General features: G+C 45.4%; 1 protein-coding gene across 4 annotated transcripts in view; it reads right to left on the bottom strand.

The window, feature by feature from the left end:
• Positions 1-18,771, bottom strand: part of LOC135385489 (beta-1,4-N-acetylgalactosaminyltransferase bre-4-like) — an 89,265-nt gene that overhangs the window by 19,361 nt on the left and 51,133 nt on the right. For all 4 annotated transcript variants that reach the window (XM_064614831.1, XM_064614829.1, XM_064614830.1 and 1 more), the window contains exons 6-8: positions 17,462-17,649; positions 4,951-5,073; positions 1,314-1,409 (exon numbers count right to left, since the gene is read on the bottom strand). In XM_064614831.1, the coding sequence (XP_064470901.1) occupies positions 1,314-1,409; positions 4,951-5,073; positions 17,462-17,649 (407 nt within the window). The remainder of the gene's footprint in view (positions 1-1,313; positions 1,410-4,950; positions 5,074-17,461; positions 17,650-18,771) is intronic.

An 18,771-nucleotide genomic window follows, 5' to 3' on the forward strand; every position in this document is an offset into this window, starting at 1 on the left:
GTAAACTTCCGGTAGAGGTTCTTTGTGAACGTGAAACGACTCGGCACTTCCGTTGTTTGCGTGCGTCACCCGCTCCTCAGGATAACTAGATACCGCCCTGAAAGTGACTTCCATCGACTAGCGCAGAGGATACGCCAGGGTCTCCTGGCTTCATAGCTAAGGATGTAACACCGCCGGTGCCACCAACCTTCGTAGGTCTTCCGAAACTTCCAGGACCAAGAGTCAAGTTCGCTCTCAAGTCCTTCGAGCGCATTTGTATACTCTGGTAAACGGGAAGTTTTCTACTTCTGTTCCAGCGTATACAGATGGCGCATCTAGAAATGGCAAGTTCGTCTCAGCATTCGTCATACCATCCGAAGGCCCTCATCAACAACTGCGGAACTCTATGCTGATATTTTCTTTCTGCAGCACGTCGCTCGTTTTACCCCTTGGGATTGGGAATCCTACATTAACTCAAAATCTGCATTCCAAGTTACTGAAAGTCCTGTCGTACGAGACTCATCCGCACCCACAGTGACTGATCTGTTTATGTCTTACAACCTTGTGTTCGACGCAGGCCACAGGCAGGTTCTCCAGTGAGTTCCAGCCCATTCCGGCGTCATGGGGAATGAACAGGCCTATAATACAGCAGAATCAGCTTTCTAGTCTCGCAGACGGACCAGCATTGTTGAAAGAAGACAATCGTTGCACTTTTCGACGTCTCGTGAAGCCCCTAGCTTCCCGCCAATGAACAACTAACATTAACCCCAACCTATGCTGGGAAGAGTTGATCCAACGCTCGCTTTCCGCATACTACGAAACACCTCTCGACAGGATGCTGCATTCATTCATTCCAATGCGACTCGATGTGGCTTTTACAGCTCAGCTCGGCTTGAGACAAGTTGTATCTCCCAAATGCTCTCACTGCGGTACTCTAGATGACCTAGAGCACATTCTTCATTGTCCACACTAGCAGCCTTCCCTAACGGCACTCTCCGAGTCTTTGAACCAGCTGGACTCTCGCTCCCTCTCTCTCAAAGTTGCTTGGTCGCTGGCGAAATCCAGACCACCAACGCTGCGCACTCCAAGCTCATTTGACCTTCTTGGACACCATAGAACTTCGAACCATATTATGAAGGGGTTCATTATTGCACACCTCACTCACCAGCAGCAGTGTGTTAATGACAATACAGTACCGCCACTGGCGAGGAAACTCCTCAATCATCATCTTAAAAGTAAAGTTGTTTGGTATGTGATCTGAATCATGTTTAGCAACATTTTTCCCGCGCGATAAAAATGTGTAACATGGACTGATGCATGAAAGCCAAGCTTACCTCATGGGGTTTCGTATGCCACGGCGATGACCTAGGTGAGTATACCGCGCTACGTTCATGGAGTACCTTGTGATCTTCAGGCCCTTCGCGAAAATCCTAATATAATAACACGACACGTTTTGAATCAGACACTCACGCACTCGCTTTCATCGTATCGCAATATGAGCGGTATCAGTGAAGAAGTCATCGTTGATTGATATGGGCTAGTTCCATCTCAAATCGAACAATCCGGTACACTTGATGTCTCGAATGAACGGGAAAAAATATATGTTGAAGCCATCGGTGAGTTAGGAGAAATAAACGCTTTCCGAATTCTCTGCGCTGCGCGGTTCGGGAAATACGAGAGGAGGAAAAAACTGCCTCTCATAAGGCGACGTCGTCGCGAGCGGGTTTGAGTGTTCGCTACAAGGCCATTTCTTCCCGCATTATAGTAATTTTTTATCTGGCTTTGGACCACTTAGGGCACAATAGGATCCTTCGTTGGCAGTGCTGTACCTGTTTTTGTTTGTCTGCAAAAAAATATCAAAGTTGACTCAAAGTGCCGAAAAACACCATATTCACTGTAGCTTTGCGGACGATGTACAAAACGGATAAGACTGGGCTTTATGCCGTTTAATTTGTCATTCATAGGGCTATCGAATGTTGTATAATTTGTTGCTCTACTGTGTAAGGAACGTAAGCGATACCTCTTTTAGTAGCACCATACCACCGAAAAATGACGAATTTCGGAAGCCTTTATCTAAAAAACCGCACCAAAAACTTGCCTCAAAAATTTTATATGTTGTAGGTAGTTCCTTAGACTATGCTCAGAAGAAAAATCAAAAGTCGGACTGTGAATTTTTTGCCAGCCCTATACGCGGAGCGCATTCAAGCCGCGGCACCGTGTCCTGCGTGTTGCAAAATCGAATTTTCCAAAGGGACTTTCAACTTCTGTCTTCACATAAAAAGTAATTGCTATTATTTGAAACCGTTCTGAGCGCTTGCGTCCATAATAGTGTTGTAATCGCTGAATGTAAATTGTGGAGCAACCATACGTGCTCACATTTTTTGCGGGATGACACACATGCATTGCAAGTGCTGGGAGCCCGTGAAGAACAGAATGCTTTAGAATACGTCTTTATAAGTGGTATATTTGTCCACAGTGATCATATCGAAGCATATTTAGAGTACACAGAATAACAAGAACTTGACAGCGAAGAAGACAAGGTGACGAAGGTAAGAAGGTAACGTAAGTTATGCAGAGCATTCCGGGTGGATGATAGTGCTCGTGTCATGAACTGCTTTAGGCCGTTGTGGAAGCCACTTCCCTTAATGTTACTTGTGATGGCAGGTTCTTGTCAGATTTTCTTTCAAATGTGGGCAACATTGCTGCGTGTTGTGATTCAGCCACCTTTATTGTGAAGTACTTGAAGCAGCTTCTGCATAGCTGGCCCATTTCTGTTACGCCTTCGGCTTGATCTGCTGGAACCACAGTCTTTATGGCAGCTACGCCGATCTCCGAAGCAAAGCGAAAATCCTTTGTCTATAGCACTTTTTTCTTGTGCATGAGGCAGTAGTCAGCGAAATCCACACGATCAGTACTGTACAACGAAGAGGCCATGGAGGTAGGTGTGATACCAGGACGACACACTATACAGTAATGCAGATGTCGTCGCACTTTCTGTATAAGGGCACTCCATGCACTTCTGTAGTCGAGAAGTGAGCGAAGCGTCTTCTGTGTGTAGGCGAAACTTTGCGCAATGTGTCTTCAGGGAGTAAATGCGATCAGGACCTTCCCATGGTCGCAGCATGCAACGGAACCGAAAAACATATTGTCCGAATAATATGTCGAACCGAATAACATATTGGACAGCGGCGCCAGTCGGGCTGTTTCGGCAAGGTTCACAAAAGGCACCATGAATTAGCCTTGAGTGTGTGCGTATGACACCACAACATTTTCCTCAGTGCAATTTCCCCCGTCCGAGGTCATGGGGCCGTAGGAAAGGAAATGTTTCAAAGAATACTGGAAGTCATTGCGTCCCTCCTGCCATAATGCGTACAGTAAATATGCTTGTTTAGAATAACCCTGAACAGATATGCCTCTTACAAACATGTAAAGTCATTCTGTTCTTCCCGGGCTCCCAGCACTTGCAATGCATGTGTGACATCCCGCAAAAAATGCGAGCACCATCTGGTTGCTCCACAATCTAGATTCAGCGATTACACCATTGTTATGAACGCAAACGATCAGAACCTTGAAAAGGAAACCTTGAAACCCCAGAATGGTTTCAAATGACAGCAATTACTTTTTATATGAAGACAGAAGTTGAAAGTCCCTTTGGAAAATTCGATTTTGCAACACGCGGGACGCGGTGCCTCAGCTTGAATGCGCTCCGCGTATAGGGCTGGCAAAAAATTCACAGTGCGCCTACCGATCAAGCCCGAATTTTTTTTTTTTGCTTCTGTGCATAGTCTAAGGAACTACCTACAACATATAAAATTTTCGAGGCTAGTTTTTGGTGGGGTTTTTTAGATAAAGGCTTCCGAAATTCGTCACTTTTCGGTGGTATGGCGCTACTAAAAGAGGTATCGTTTACATTCCTTACACAGCAGAGCAACAAATTATACATCATTCGATAGCCCTATGAATGACAAATTAAACGGCATAAAGCCCAATCTTATCCGTTTTGTACATCGTCCGCAAAGCTGCAGTGAATATGGTGTTTTTCGGCACTTTGAGTCAACTTTGATATTTTTTGCAGACAAACAAAAACAGGTACAGCACTGCCAACGAAGGATCCTATTGTGCCCTAAGTGGTCCAAAGCCAGATCAAGAAATTACTATAATGCGAGAAGAAATGGCCTTGTAGCGAACGCTCAAACCCGCTCGCGACGACGTCGCCTTATGAGAGGCAGTTTTTTCCTCCTCTCCTATTTCCCGAACCGCGAAGCGCAGAGAATTCGGAAAGCGTTTATTTCTCCTAACTCACCGATGGCTTCAACATATATTTTTTTTTCCCGTTCATTGGAGACATCAGGTGTACCGGATTGTTCGATTTGAGATGGAACTAGCCGGCGAAATGCAGAAATGACTTATTGTTCATGCAAACAAACATATCTGCAAGGAAACCTGTGCAGATCTTCGTATCACCGAGGCCACAGAGGTATCAATATGTTGAATTTGAAATTACTCTAAGCTAATATTTAGAAGTGTTATCTCAGTTAACCTCTCATTGCATCTCAATCAGGCATCAGTTTTCAGGACGCCATTAAATCATCACCGTTCCAACGCGTCGATATCGATACTGTGCCGTTTCATAGAACGAGCTGTCAGATCCAACGTGCCGTTAGGTCCACTGATGGATGGACTGATATATTGCAATAACTCGTTGGACGTAGTGGCCCGGTACATTGCCTCCTGACTGCTAGCAGAGACCAGGCTTACAAAAGGAAGTACATAATATCGGGTAGATATTCGCACACGTGCAGTATGCATCCCCGATGCAAATCTTACTTATAAAAGCATAAGCTCGTACATGTACTTATTGCCTGGCTGGAAATAAATTCGCATCCACCTGAAATCTAGTAACTGCAGGGGCTTGACAGATTTATTTTCTTTTTCTTTTTCAGTGAACTGGTTTATCTTTAGGTTACTTACCTGTTATGTATGTCATCGTCTTCGCCTCCCCATCCCCAATACTCATTCGAGTAGCCATTGAGCAATTCCATGTGTTCCTTCGTAAGAGCAACTGCTCCACCAAAGTACCCCTGGTAAGGATACCTGCAGACAGAATATGGAGCCTTGAGAGAGTGTGAATGACTACGAATCAGGTCGTTCAGTTCGTTCACTTTTGAAAGCATTGTCGGAGCAGACAGGTGGGCGTAGAGTATCGCATTCCACCACAAAAACGAAACACGTGTGAGCAAAATATGGAGTGATGGGCTATTACAACTTTCGGCCCTGGCGTCGTCAAAATCGGACATGTCAGAAAAAGTGCTCGTGCGGCTCCGAAACAAAACCGAAACCACTGGAACCGACATAGAACTGTACGTCGGTCATCCCACGCGTCGACAGCATCAATTTTCTTTCGTTAGTCGCGTGCCGAGACGAAGACGAAGCGCTAAACATGGCGGAGCGGGGTCGTGGTCGTGAATGCGGAATGGGTGAACTTTGTCATTTTATTGCGGCTTTCTCTACAGGGTGACGAGATTTAAATTTTTCGAGGACATAAGGTGAGACCTGCGAAACATCACTGCGTTGAGAAACTGGTTGATGTGCGCTTGCCTTTTGTATTCCGGGGTGGACACCATCAGGGCTCAGTGGTTGTGAAAATAGGCGCGCATGTCTGCAGCACATGATTATCTTCATGTTGGTACTTTCATGATTTTCAAATAGGGGCCTTCCAGACCCTCACCCTCAGGGGGGGGGGGGGGCGTTTCTTGAAGGGCATACAGGGCGTACGAACATACCTTATTGCCGGATTAGACTGAGGCAAGGCGAAAGGAGAATCGAGAATATGCAGCGGAGTCAGCGAAAAGTGCACAGAAGTGTATGAGGGTATGCGTAGTGAACCATCGTGATAATGAGAAGTGTGCGCCACTGTCACATCTCTCCTCAGCTGTAACACCAGGAGACATCTTGCAATGATCTACAGGGTGACGTACCATATCGATGCATTGCTTTTCCGAGTGCATACTAAAAGCGTGTTGCTCATGAAATAAATCATAATGCAATGTTCAAGAACGAGGTATATATAGATACAAATGGAGGCGAAGTAGAGCAAGTCATACCATTCCATCTACCAATGGGAGGTCAAGTTTTCGAAACAGTGACCATACCACGTGGACTACACTAAGAGCCTTCTCTGAGAACGGACCTAGTCCCCTACACATAAATACCTAGTCCGACCTAGTCTCCTGACACAAATGTCAAGAAATTGTTTGCAGACGCATGTATATTGTAGATGTGCTCCAGCTCAATTTTGGGCTTTGGAAAAGTTTCATATAGAGGGCACCGTCCATCCAGACCCCTTTCACCCCTCATATGTTTGGCGACATCCCCTAACTTTTTTACCTGCGCTCTCCCTACGAAAAGGATGGATAGCTATTCGGTCCAAGTTTCCTGCAAGCCCCTCCATGTTTGGGATTCCGGATAAACCACGGTACCCTGATGTCTCTTTTGGGAGGAATAACTTACTCCATGTAGGTGGAGCAAGTCCGACATATGCTATGCAAGACCTATATTACCCAGTTATCATAAGTGAGTATAAGTGTAGCATAGAAAGCGTCAATAAAACTGAATAAAACTCCTACTCGATGTAGGTAAAGCGTACGAAAACGCCGCAATCAAGTATAACCTACGGAAAATTTCGTTTGGTACCAATGTCCTCAAATATGTATCACGTGAAGACTGTTTTGACTTCATATGTTCATGCTGCTTGTATTCGAATACTATGGTCACTAAATGCGCGCTCAGTCAATCCTACCATTCACTGGACTCGCAGCCTTCGTCCCCCATACGCCCCGCCTATATGCCTTGAGCCCTGGTGTCCTGTTTTGACGACACGTACCATTTTACGAAATAAGTATGAACTGATTTTTTTTTTGTGTTAGCATATTATATGGGTGCACAGTAGTACAATAAGGTAAGTTTAAAAAATGTGGCTCATTTTGTGGGTGTGGTGAAGTTCATTTTTAACATATATATTTTCTGTGTTGGATTCATAAAACAAAGTAAGGTTTGTAGTGTCTCTTAAGGTGCTTTCACACTGGACCGACAGCCGACAAAATTTGTATGCCGACATCGAACGACACGGTGTTCTTGCACCTGTCACAGTGCACAGACCAAAGACGGGCGACGCGTCTGTCTGTCTGCCGGCCGTCACGGCTGGACGCTGTCGGCACCCGCCGCTGACAAACATGCCTGTCACACTGAACGACAGCAACATCGCTACTGCCGCCACCACTTTGTTCGAAGATGGCGGCCTGCACAGCAGAAGCGTATGGGAATGTGCCCCGTGGCGTTTTATCTTGCGCTCGATTCGGACGACGACGATGAAACTAGTAAAAAGCCACGATCATTGTGGAGTAGGAAGTGGCTCGTGCGACGAAAAAGCATGGGATGCTACGAGAATCTCATGCTTTGTCTCCATTGTAGATATCAAAGTATTCTCATCTTCCGTTGTGAACTCCATAGCTGAGGGGCAGCACGACGCGCGCAGCGAAAGCTTTCCAAAAGACAACGGTTTTCGCGAACACACCTCCGTCAGAGGCGCTGATTGTTTAAATAATAATCGCAACACCCGCAACATGGATTTTTCAAAAAATATCTTTTCGCGCAGTGGATGTCGTATGTCGGTCTTCGCATTTTTGAGCAACGATCAAACTGCTGTTGACATGTCGTCAGACACTGTCTGCCTGCCGGTTTTGTTACCGAAATCTGTCACACTGAAACGACATTTTGTCGACTTGCGTCTGCCGCTGTCCGTCGGCGCAGTGTGACAGGTGTGCTTGGCAATACAATGTATGGTGACAACGTCTGTCTTCCGTGGGCGTCGGCGCCGTGTCAGTGTCGGTGTCGTGTCGGTCCAGTGTGACAGCACCTTTAGAATGAAAATTGTATAGTCTTCGATTAGATTATGTCACGAGGATGACTTTATGATAGTTAAAATGATAGATTATTCTCCTCTGTTTTGATTAAGAACAACTTCTTTGTAGTGGTATAGATTTTATTTCCTCTTGTGTTCGGTGTCGTTCTTGTCGTCGTGTCGTTCGTGTCCCATGGTCTTCCACGGTCTCTACTGTTCACAATTTATTACATTCATCTATCGGGACTTGTAATTAAAATCCCGCTGTTGCATTGATGGTGGTCACGAATAGGAATATTAGACTTTTTATCATACAGCTTGTAATTTTGATTGTAATCGTATTGATTACTTTGATTAAATGTGCTACCCCATTTTAATTCTGATTAATTGAAAACTTGTGTGTATGATTACCGTTAATAAGAACTATTATGTTTGATCTGTGATACCTATTCAATGCTATTGTATCGTACCTGTAATAAGTATATTCTTTGTTACTTGTATCGTATTGTGTTTCTTCAGCTTCAGGTTTTTTGGCTGGGTTTTTCTCCTCCACACTCCACCTCCTCACAGCATAATTTGTGTACTATTGACTTTAATAAATATATTTTCACTTGTACTTTTGTGTATGGCTATCGTTTGCATGTCTATACTTGGATGTAAATCGCCCACCGCACACCTGTTGTAGCGGAAAACATTTGTGAGTGAAGTTGGCCCAGGCAGAAAAATGAAGAAAGAAGTCGGCCCAGGCTGAAAAATACGCAACGAGAAGCGCACGCGCAGATAATCTTTGATAAGTGTGTCGTATTGTGTTTCTTCTGCTTCAGGTTTTTTTGGCTAGGTTTTTCTCCTTCACATCGAGTCACAGCATAATTCCTGGCACTAATGACTTCAATAAATATATTTTCACTTGTAGTTTGTGTATGGCTATCCTTTGCATGTCTATACTTGCATGTAAACCGCATACTGCACACCTGTTGTAGCGGAAAAAAATTTGCGATTGAAGTCGACCCAGGCTGAAAAATGTTCGAGGGTAAGCGCGCACGCATCCCTCCCCCCACCGATAAGCGCACGGACAACCCTCCACCCGAGCACCGTCCACCGGGCGCGGGAAAAAATACGCGAGCGATGTCGGCCCAGGCTGAAAAATGTGCGAGGGTAAGCGCACGGACAATCCTCCGCACACGCGCCGCCCGCCGATAAACGCCTCCACCCTCGCGCCGCCCGCCACGCGCGGCAAAAAATATGCGAGCGAAGTCGGCTGAGACGCTCTGAGGGTTCGAACCAGGCACCTAGGGTCCGTACTGGACCCCACCTATTACTACTTTTACGTCATTGTGACGTGGCGTTTTCCTCACCAATTACGATCAAAAATTCCACGTGTGATTTTATTTCACTAGCGGAAATGAACTAGATGAATGTAAGTCTTATCCTATACAAGATCTGTTATAACAGTTACAACCTCAAACTGGAAAGAAATGTGTTCAAGCTAAATATCACACGTGCACTACGTTTTCCGCGCAGTAGCACGCAGCACACCGCGAGCGCGAATGAATATCCGGCGCTACAGTTCCGTAATCTTTGGTAGGTGCGCGATGGGTCATCTTCGGCTGCGTTCCAGAACGAACTCTAGAGTAGAGTAGAGTAGAGTCACGGGACAGGGTTGTACTACGTGACCACGGGAGTAGGAGAACCCTCGGGTATGTTGTGGAACAGGCGCGAGTACGATTCTCAACATGGCGACAGCAGACGACAGTGACGTTTGGGCTCCGGGACATCAGAACCGCCGGCCGCTTTTTCGCTTTAGTGTGACGTTATTGACTTCGGTATGGGGTCATCTGAGTGTGCTCGTAAAGCATTCATGCCATGAATTAGCAGTATTTACCGTCCGAGAAAGGGTAGCGCTGTTCTCGTCCGTAGCTAGCTCTAAAACGCATAGAAACAGGTTTCGATCTTCACATGCAACGATCTGATGTGTGTTGCATACAGGGTGTCCCAGAAAACGTGTCATTGAATTATAATAAAAAAACTACACCACCTAGAATCATGCGGGCAACGGCATTTGTTTTTACTAGGTTTTTGCCACCTACTGATGTGAAGGTCGTGTTACGTAAGCTTAATTATGTAAATTTTCGCGAACTGAAGTCCGAAATTTGCCAAGGAAAAGTCACTTTTTTACCTCACCAATGTGAAGTGCGTGTCTAATGTATTCAAACTAATGATAATTGACAGGGATATTCAGGGGTTATCCCGTGAGAAAAAATAGCCGAACATCATGCTCTACGAAGCAAGCGCGCGACAAATTTTTCAGCGCAATCCTTGTTAGTCCGACGAAAGGAGGTTGGAAACCCAGCCCACACCTGCAACGCAGAAAGAGATAACACAGGTATGGCTTATCGCATCCGACTTTCGTTGGGATCGCACTTACCCTCTCCCAATTTCAGGAACTGTCACTTTTTCTACTATCACTCTGTGGGCTGGGTTTGGAACCTCCTCTCGTCGGACAGCAAGCGACTGCGCTCAGAAAGTCATCGCGCGTTATGGTTCTGTGCTACGAAAAGCATGATGTTCGGCTTTTTTTTTTTTTTCGATGGCATAGCTTGCGAATATCACTGTCAATTATCATGAACTTGAGTGAATTCGACACGCTCTTCATATTGGTGGGGTAAAAAAGTGACCTTTACTTGGCAAATTTCCGAGTTCAGTTCGCAAATATTTACAAAATTAAACTTACGATGCATGACATTCACATGAGGAGTTGGCAAAAACACTAGTAAAGGTCACTTTTTTATCCCACCAATGTGAAGAGCGTGTCTAATTTAGTCAAATTAATGATAATTGACAGGGATGTTCAGGAGCTATCCCATCGGAAGAAATAGCCGAACATCATGCTCTACGGAGGTCGTACAGAATAGCGCACGATGAATTTTTTAGCGCAATCTTTGTCATTCCGACGAAAGGAGGTTGGAAACCCAGCCCTCCCCGACATCGCAGAAAGAGATAAAACAGGAACGGCTTATCACGTCCGACTTTCGCTGAGATAATGCTTTCCCTCTCCCAATTTTAGGAACTGTTACTTTTTCTACTATCACTCTGTGAGCTGGCTTCGGAACCTCCTTTCGTCGCACTGAGAGCGATTGCGCTCAAAAAGCCATCGCGCGCTATGGTTCGGTGCTCCGAAAAGCATGATATTCGGCTATTTTTTCCGATGGGATAGCTCGTGAATATCACTGCGAATTATCATGAATTTGAGTGAACTCGGCACGCTCTTCATATTGGTGGGGTAAAAAAGTAACCTTTACTTGGCAAATTTTACTTTTATTATTTATTTACATAATTAAACTTGTAGTACATAACATTCACATTAGGAGGTGGCAAAAACCTAATAAGAACAAATGCTGTTGACCGCGTGATTCTAGGTGGCGTAGTTTTTTTATTGTTCGATGACATGTTTTCTGGGACACCCTGTATGGTTCCGTGCGTGTTGCTCTGAAGAAAACATCAGGTCGCAATATCCGCACTGGAACTTTCCTGCGCCCTCTATGATGCAGCTGAGACGAGCAGCAGCAAAAGCAGATAACCGTAGATTTCAATGCAGTCGACAGCTCTGACATCACTACGTTTAGCTAGCTACTCCCGCCTGACAGGAAGTTGAGCGAGTCGATCTCGAGAAGCTACTCCCGAGTAGGCCACCCGGTTTCGGAACGGGGGCCGTGACGCCATCGAGTAGGTTCTCGAACGCGGAGAGTAGCTACTCCCGAGTAGGTTCTCGAACGCGGAGAGTAGCTACTCCCTACCCTCGGGTAGACTCGTGCGAGTTCTGGAACGCAGTCGATTCGTCATCTTCAAATGGTTCCGACGACTGGACTGCCGTACTTTGCTTTGAGGCGCGCGGCATTGCGTCACCAGCTCGTGTGGCACATTGGTTAGCGTGCTGGCCATGTCACTCCGTGACTGGGCGGTACCTGGGTTCGAATAGCGTCATATGATAGCAGCCCAGTTATTGATGTTTACGCCAGCCGAAGACGTTGTTTATTGATAATTATATTATAAATATTATTATTATTATTTATATTTATAATACTTGTAATACGCATTTTTGCGTATTATAATACGTAATACAAATACAAACTTTATTACAGTAATACTATTATAATACAAAGTAATACATGCCCAGCTCTGTTCATTCGGTCACCTGATATCGTAGCCGTTTTCAGAACAAAAATCCGTTGGGTAGATCGTTCGCAAAAAATTCGTGAAGGAACATCGTTTTTTCTTTATTTTGTTCATTGCGCATCTTTGGAGACGCGTCTTTCCTTCACCCCCAATGTGAGAGGATGAACGGGCACAGTGCCGCCTCATACGTCGAAGATGAGCTTCGACTTCCGGACACAAAACAAAAACACATGTATCGGGTGACGCTATCGGAAGTGCCCTTATCTTGGGTTGCAGTTTGTTTACTTTTAATCTTTTTCCAGGAAGCAAGAGGGACAGTGTGCTCTTTCACCTTCTCACATTGGGGATGAAGGAAAGACGGGTCTCCAAAAATGCGCAATGAAGAAAATAAAGAAGAAAATGGTGTTCCTTTATGAATTTTCCTCCACAAAAAAAGAAAAAAAAAGAAAAAGATTTTGCCTAGGAAACCAGGCTCTACTTATGACAACTCATTTTGACAGTATAAAGTCTGTCTCGCGAGTGTTGTTCTGTGAACGGCGAATTTTTGTTACATGAATCAATTGTTCATTGCACAAAATTATGGCAAAAAAGATGCAAAACAAACGCTTGCAAAAGAAACTGAGTTGTTAATTTTTATCTGCCTCTCAGTGTCCATGAAACTGTTCCTGGGCAAGAAAACACTATGCCCCCCGGACAAATCTACTTTCCTCGTCGTCGAATGTTTGGTTGCTCCTTGGTACGTTACATTGCTCATGTTTAAAAAAAAAAGCCATATGCATTCAGTGACGTGAGCGCGAAATTGATCAGTTCAAATGGTGTTAAATGACCATGGAAGACACCTGGAACGGCGATGTTTGAAGTGCGCGTCTGACGTTTCGCATAGTACAGCTCGCAGGTCCAAGGGGCATGCCAGTATGAGTGTCAAAGTGGAAAAATATGTATCTATGTGTGTGTGCGTGTGTGTGTAAGGTTTTGCCACTCATTTTAATCAAAGCGCCAAATTTTTTATCTAGGAGACAGACTGCATAATCCACCTGCCAAATTTTTAAGCCAGGTGCCATACTGTTTAATTCGAAAGAAAAAGTGCCAAATCCCCCCCCCCCCAAGAAAAGCTCCAAATGAAACTATCCGTGTTCAAAAATTTCATTCCGCGTGCTGCATAATTTAATCCGCGCGCCGTTTAATCCAGAAACGAAAGAAATTGTTGGTATCTGTATTTGATGACGTGGCAGCTCAAAATGACTGTTCTGAGGAAATCGGTTTAATATATTTCATTGTTCTGACAGAAGCGCTGCTCCTAAGCACACAACTTCCTTCCACACAACACCCTTGTAACGAAGGCAACTGATTATAAATGTAGGTTAAATAATTATATAAACATATACGTTCATCTGAAACAACAAAGAAGAAGGGGGAAATACTGACAGGATTATAGCTGTCCTGTGCCTATGAGCATGAACTAAGACGGTGTTTCTGGCCTCGTAGTGTTCGATTTACTTTGAGCCGCGTATTTGTAATGTGCACAGCACTACGTGGTCAGCAAAGAACACTGGCGCGTCTTGCACAACAATTTATTCGAAGAAAATAAGGAAATGTATAACACAAAGAACATCATGCAATACAGTTTTCTTGGCCCTGGTATCGCACAACGGCGCGATCACATATCGCTGCCTTCAAGAGCAGCTGCCACTAACATAAAATCATTGCGGTCATAGGTCGCGCAATCCAGACGCAGGAGCTCTTGCATGGCATCTTCCGCAGCAAAGGTGCAAAGGTCAGCATAGCCTTGCGGCGCTACTTTTTGGTGGTGCCTAGAGTAGTTTCGAGCAGTTGATCTGTTCTTTCTCTGAGAGGAGCCTTCACGCACAGTTTGAATTTCGCGAACATTTCTTCAATCGGGCTGAAGAATGGACTGTACGGAGCAAATCCTTTGTGACGTGCCTTTCATGTACACGGGCTTCATGCGCACGGTTATGAGCCTTGGCGAATATGAAAACTGCATTTGCTTCAGGTTGCACGACAGCGCGAGACGCATCTTCGAGGCCAGCTGACGAGCTCTACAAATCTCCATACCAGTAGGTCGTTGGCTGACATACAAGCAAGGACGTTTATATTCGCTTCTTTGTACTTGTTTTCTTCTCACTAGTAGGCGCACCTCGCTTGGACCTGCCAGAGCAGTTTATAAGGAGAGCTTGGCCATTGGGAGTAGCATCTCTCAAAGTGTGCAATTTGACGTCGCACAGTGGGCGGCGCAAAGCCAGTGACACCATTTTGGAACAGAGCTATCGTCTTGAAATCCTCCATTCCGCCATTTTGGGAGCAGCGGTACAGCCTTGAGACCCCCCTGCTGCCGCGGCTCTCCTTTCATCCCGGCCAACTGGGCGGAGCGATGACTTCGGGGGCAAAATATCACAGAATAGCCAAACTCTCCGTATAAATGGATCTGGAACCTTCCGAAGCTTTGTGAACTCCAGACGTTGAAGTTCGTTTCGTCTATATAATAGCGAAACACCTGAGGTCCGTCCGCCTGTAGCCAATGTGCATATGTTTTTCTCGTTTCTTTCACGTCGTTCCTGTTTCTATCCTGTGGTTCGCAGAGTAAGAAGCCTTATCGAGTAACCGTGCCCAAGTAACCGCCGTCCAAGCGACGAGGTTCGTCTGCAAAGCATTCGTTCGTCTGCGAAGCGGTCGTCCGCAATCACGTCTGCCTGGACAACAGCATACACTCCTGTGTTTCTTAAGAAAATTAATTTTTAAAAAAACAGACCACTTCGGATCTGGTTGGGAACAACTAAGTACGCGTCATTTTAACACAGCCGCCCTCTGTAGCGCAAAGCGCCCGCAGAGAAAAAAACGGCCGCGAGTACTTCCACAGGGCTTCCGATCCACGGGAAACCCCCTCGTGAAGGCAGGGATATGTAATCGCTCCGTAGCTATGACGGCAGGGCCAAGAAAACTGTACTGTATATTGTTCTTTGTGTTATTTCCTTATCTTCTTTGAATAAAGTGTTTCGAACACGTGCAAGATTCGCTAGCCATCTTCCTGGCCATATAGTGCTGTCCACATATACCCGGCTCAAAGTAAATCTAATATTACTAGGCCAGAAACGTCGTTGGATTGTTTCCGTTCATGCTCACAGGCACAGGACAGCCTTAATGCCGTCACCATTTCCCCCTTCTTGTTTGTTGTTTCAGATTAACGTATCTGTTTACATAATTTTTTAACCTACATTTATAATCAGTTGCCTTTGTCACAAGGCTGCCGTGTGGGAGGATGTTGTGTTCTTAGGAGACGTGGTCCTGTTAGGAAAATAAAAAATATCGAATAAATTTCCTAAACATAGGCATTTTGAGCTGCCACATCATCAATACACGTGCCAAAAAGTTCTTTCGTTGGTGTATTAAAATAAATGGCGCACGGATTAGCGGCACACGGATTAAAGCTTTTGCGTGGGGGTTATTTGGTTTGGCGCCGGGATGGAAAATTTTGCGTTCGGATTACACGGTATGGCACCTGGATTAAAAATTTGGCAAATGAATTAAACTGAGCGGGAAAACCTGTACATATTACGCAGTGTGATGTGAACATACTACTCTCATGAATCGTCCTTTGGGAAGTGCGAATTACAAGAATCGGAGCGAAGCGGCGGCAGCCTCGCCCGTGCTACTCCTCACATGTGGTGACATCCAGCCCGGCAGCACTTTTTATTGGCTGCCGAGAATCATCTGCTAGCGAGAGCAACCAGTGGAGAGGCGGGACGAGCCGGCCTCTGTAGCAAAGCCGATAACGCGTTGGCTTGCTGAGCTCAATCCCGACCGTGGACGGTACCAATTAGGGGGAGGTTAAATGTCCGCTACGCCGACAACCAAACAGTTGAAACGGCTATGATATTCTTAAAGCCCACATCGAACTCTCCCCAAAATGCACATTCGTTCTCCCAGTTCGGTACAATACCACGTACAAAAAAAATGAATAAAAACGAGAGAAAAGCAACAGGTAATCCATTCCGAAACATACACATGGGCGCAGCCATGTTCTATGACGTATATGCACCCGAACGGTCCCCGAACGTGTACGCGCCTTCGTACTTGTCAGTGGATTGCAGATATGGCTTTTCGTGGACTGACGTATCTGTGCTTGAAGCTGGCGGTGGAAATTGATGTTCTCAGGCTGGAAAGGTGTTCATTAAAAACAAACTGCACATGTTAGACATGGGTGCAACAGTTTGTAGCGTGCTACACAGTGCAGCATGGCATAGGAGTGTGCGATTCACAGAAAACGGCGGATTCAGATAGCGGACAGTCGGGTTCCACTGGTACCGCGATGAGTAAACAGTGCAACAGCTGTAAACTCATTGGTGAACCAAGCTCTGTATAATGTTGTGACTGCAATTCGTCGTTTGCGTTTGGTGAGCGCAACTAGTTTGTATTAATTCGCGTTTGCGTTAGCCCCTTTACAGCAGTTGCCCCGTGCAGGGACAAGTATCTTAGGAAATTGACTGACGTTTCCACAGCCGTGTTAGCAACAAAATGCCGACATTTTATTTTGCAGGAAAAAAAGCGTGCTGTGTACACGAGAAACCGCAATGATACGGGACAAGTTTTACACAAGATTACCGTTGACGTACTACGGAACGGAGAGAGTCGTGAAACAAAATACCAATCCCATTTTAAACTTTTTGTGGGATTCTGTGCATTTTCCATAAGTTTTCTTTGAATGGCACACTCCCACATGTTATGCTGCGTCGTGTAACTTCCTAAAAACTGCTTCATTCATGTCTAACATCTGCATTTTGGTTTTAATGAACACTGTAGCACAAAAAACATGCACACGAAAGCTCGAAAAGCCATGTGGCTGAACACCATGTAGACACAAAAGAAATACCAGAGCACATCCACTATCAACTCCAGTAGTTTGAGCACTTCTATGTGCCGAATTCTATGGGGGCTCACGAAAATTTGCGTGAACGGAGGACCTAACCCAAGTCTAGCCACAGAATGGCTACTTTCGCGCGTCGTCCCCGGATCCTCTGTCGCCCACCGCCTAATATCTGTTCGCCTTGGACTTCGAGGGGAGCGTCCAGCTTCTATTGCTCGACGCCGATCTGGCTGCCGCTTGCCAAACGCCGCGGCACAGGACCTGCATAAAGCGCTGGAGAAAAGCCTCATCCGGTTAGGCCTGAAAGCTCTTTTGCGCAGCAACATCGCGCTCTGCTGTCATACTTTTTGTGCGAATGTATATTACACGGATTATAGTTCTAATTTCGACTTCTCCTGATATATTTTTTTGTGCATTTCTATGTCCCTTTAAAGGGCGCGTCTAAAGGTCAAAGGGGAGCGTTGGATTCTTGACCTGTATTTCATATCAATTCTTTATTTTTTTTTTTTTTTTTTATAGAGGCGGCTTACCTGTACTTGAACTTATCCTGTGAAGCACCAACGTGCCTTGGATACTCAGCACAGGTGTACAGGTTTCGATCGTCTTGAGGGACAAGGTCAATGTCATGGATGAAGAAGCACTCGTAGTTGTGCTGCTTCAAGGCCTCCACGAAGCCCACGTTTTGTAGCTTGCCTTGATTGAACGGGTCGTGACCAGCCTGTATGGAAAATGGTTCTTTATATGGCCCACATGCTATGCAAGTGCTATGGAACGCTCAAGTGAATTCTATTTATACGAATGATTTTTTACAGCTTCAGCACAAGAGATCGGTAATCCGCATTGATACCCGAAAGACAAACTGCTGCAAGAAGGGAAAGGAACCTGACACAAGGAAGGAGGACAAACAGGACACGTCCCGTCCTTGACCCGGATCTTCCTAGTCTGCACAGCTCGGTATTTCGTGCCTCGAAACTGGTATAAGTGCTAGGGTACAGGAGAGCTGGTACATTACGACGATAAAACCTGAGACAAGGAACAGAAAATAGCAACACACGTTATGAAACTCAGCGCTTTACAATTATTCGAGTGTTTGTCGTGGCTACGAACTCACGTGAAGGTCGACATGGCGTATCGGTGAGCTCGATCATGCTACATATTAGTGCAGTCGACCGGATAACATCACACTTGTAAACAGAGCAAGTTTGATATTATCTGGTGAGTGCGCTAAATGCGGCGTGATTGAGCTCATCGATATACCATGTACACCATATCGACAGTACGCGACAGTTTGCCCAATAGCGTCCGTGCACTAAAGTTTCGGAGAACTGGTGATGAGCCCTCCCGTGAAGGTTATTTCGAACTTTGTAGGTGGTTGAAACATGGAGGTCTGTGTGGACGGCAATGAAAAACAAAGACCCCGACAGTGGCAAGTGTCAGCGAAAGAATATTACAACAGGAGCTCCTTTTGCGTTGTTTGTTGTTTTGAACGTGGGGGAACTTCATACGTACGTCACCACGGTGTTTTCGCCGCTAGTTCTTCCTCAGCTGCAAAGGCGGTGATAATTTACAGAACTCGTTGCTCTCATATGTAAGCACGTTTCAGGAGCGAAAATCTGCCAAACAAACTGTCGAACTATGTAAAACATTAGATGGGTATAAATCCAGCGAACCGGTAGAGATGTAGGAAGGGAGTTGCCTCAGGACAGAAGCCGCCGATATTTCGAACAGAGACTGTTCTTCTGGGCACCGTCCTCATCATTGGCATGGTATTTAAAGGGTTAGGTGTGACGTGTTTAAAGGTTCATGCGAATTGTGGGTCAACAGCCCAGAGGGAAGAAAG

This window comes from Ornithodoros turicata, chromosome 2 (genome assembly GCF_037126465.1).
Source record: "Ornithodoros turicata isolate Travis chromosome 2, ASM3712646v1, whole genome shotgun sequence".
In the NCBI taxonomy this organism is placed as follows: Eukaryota; Metazoa; Arthropoda; class Arachnida; order Ixodida; family Argasidae; genus Ornithodoros; species Ornithodoros turicata.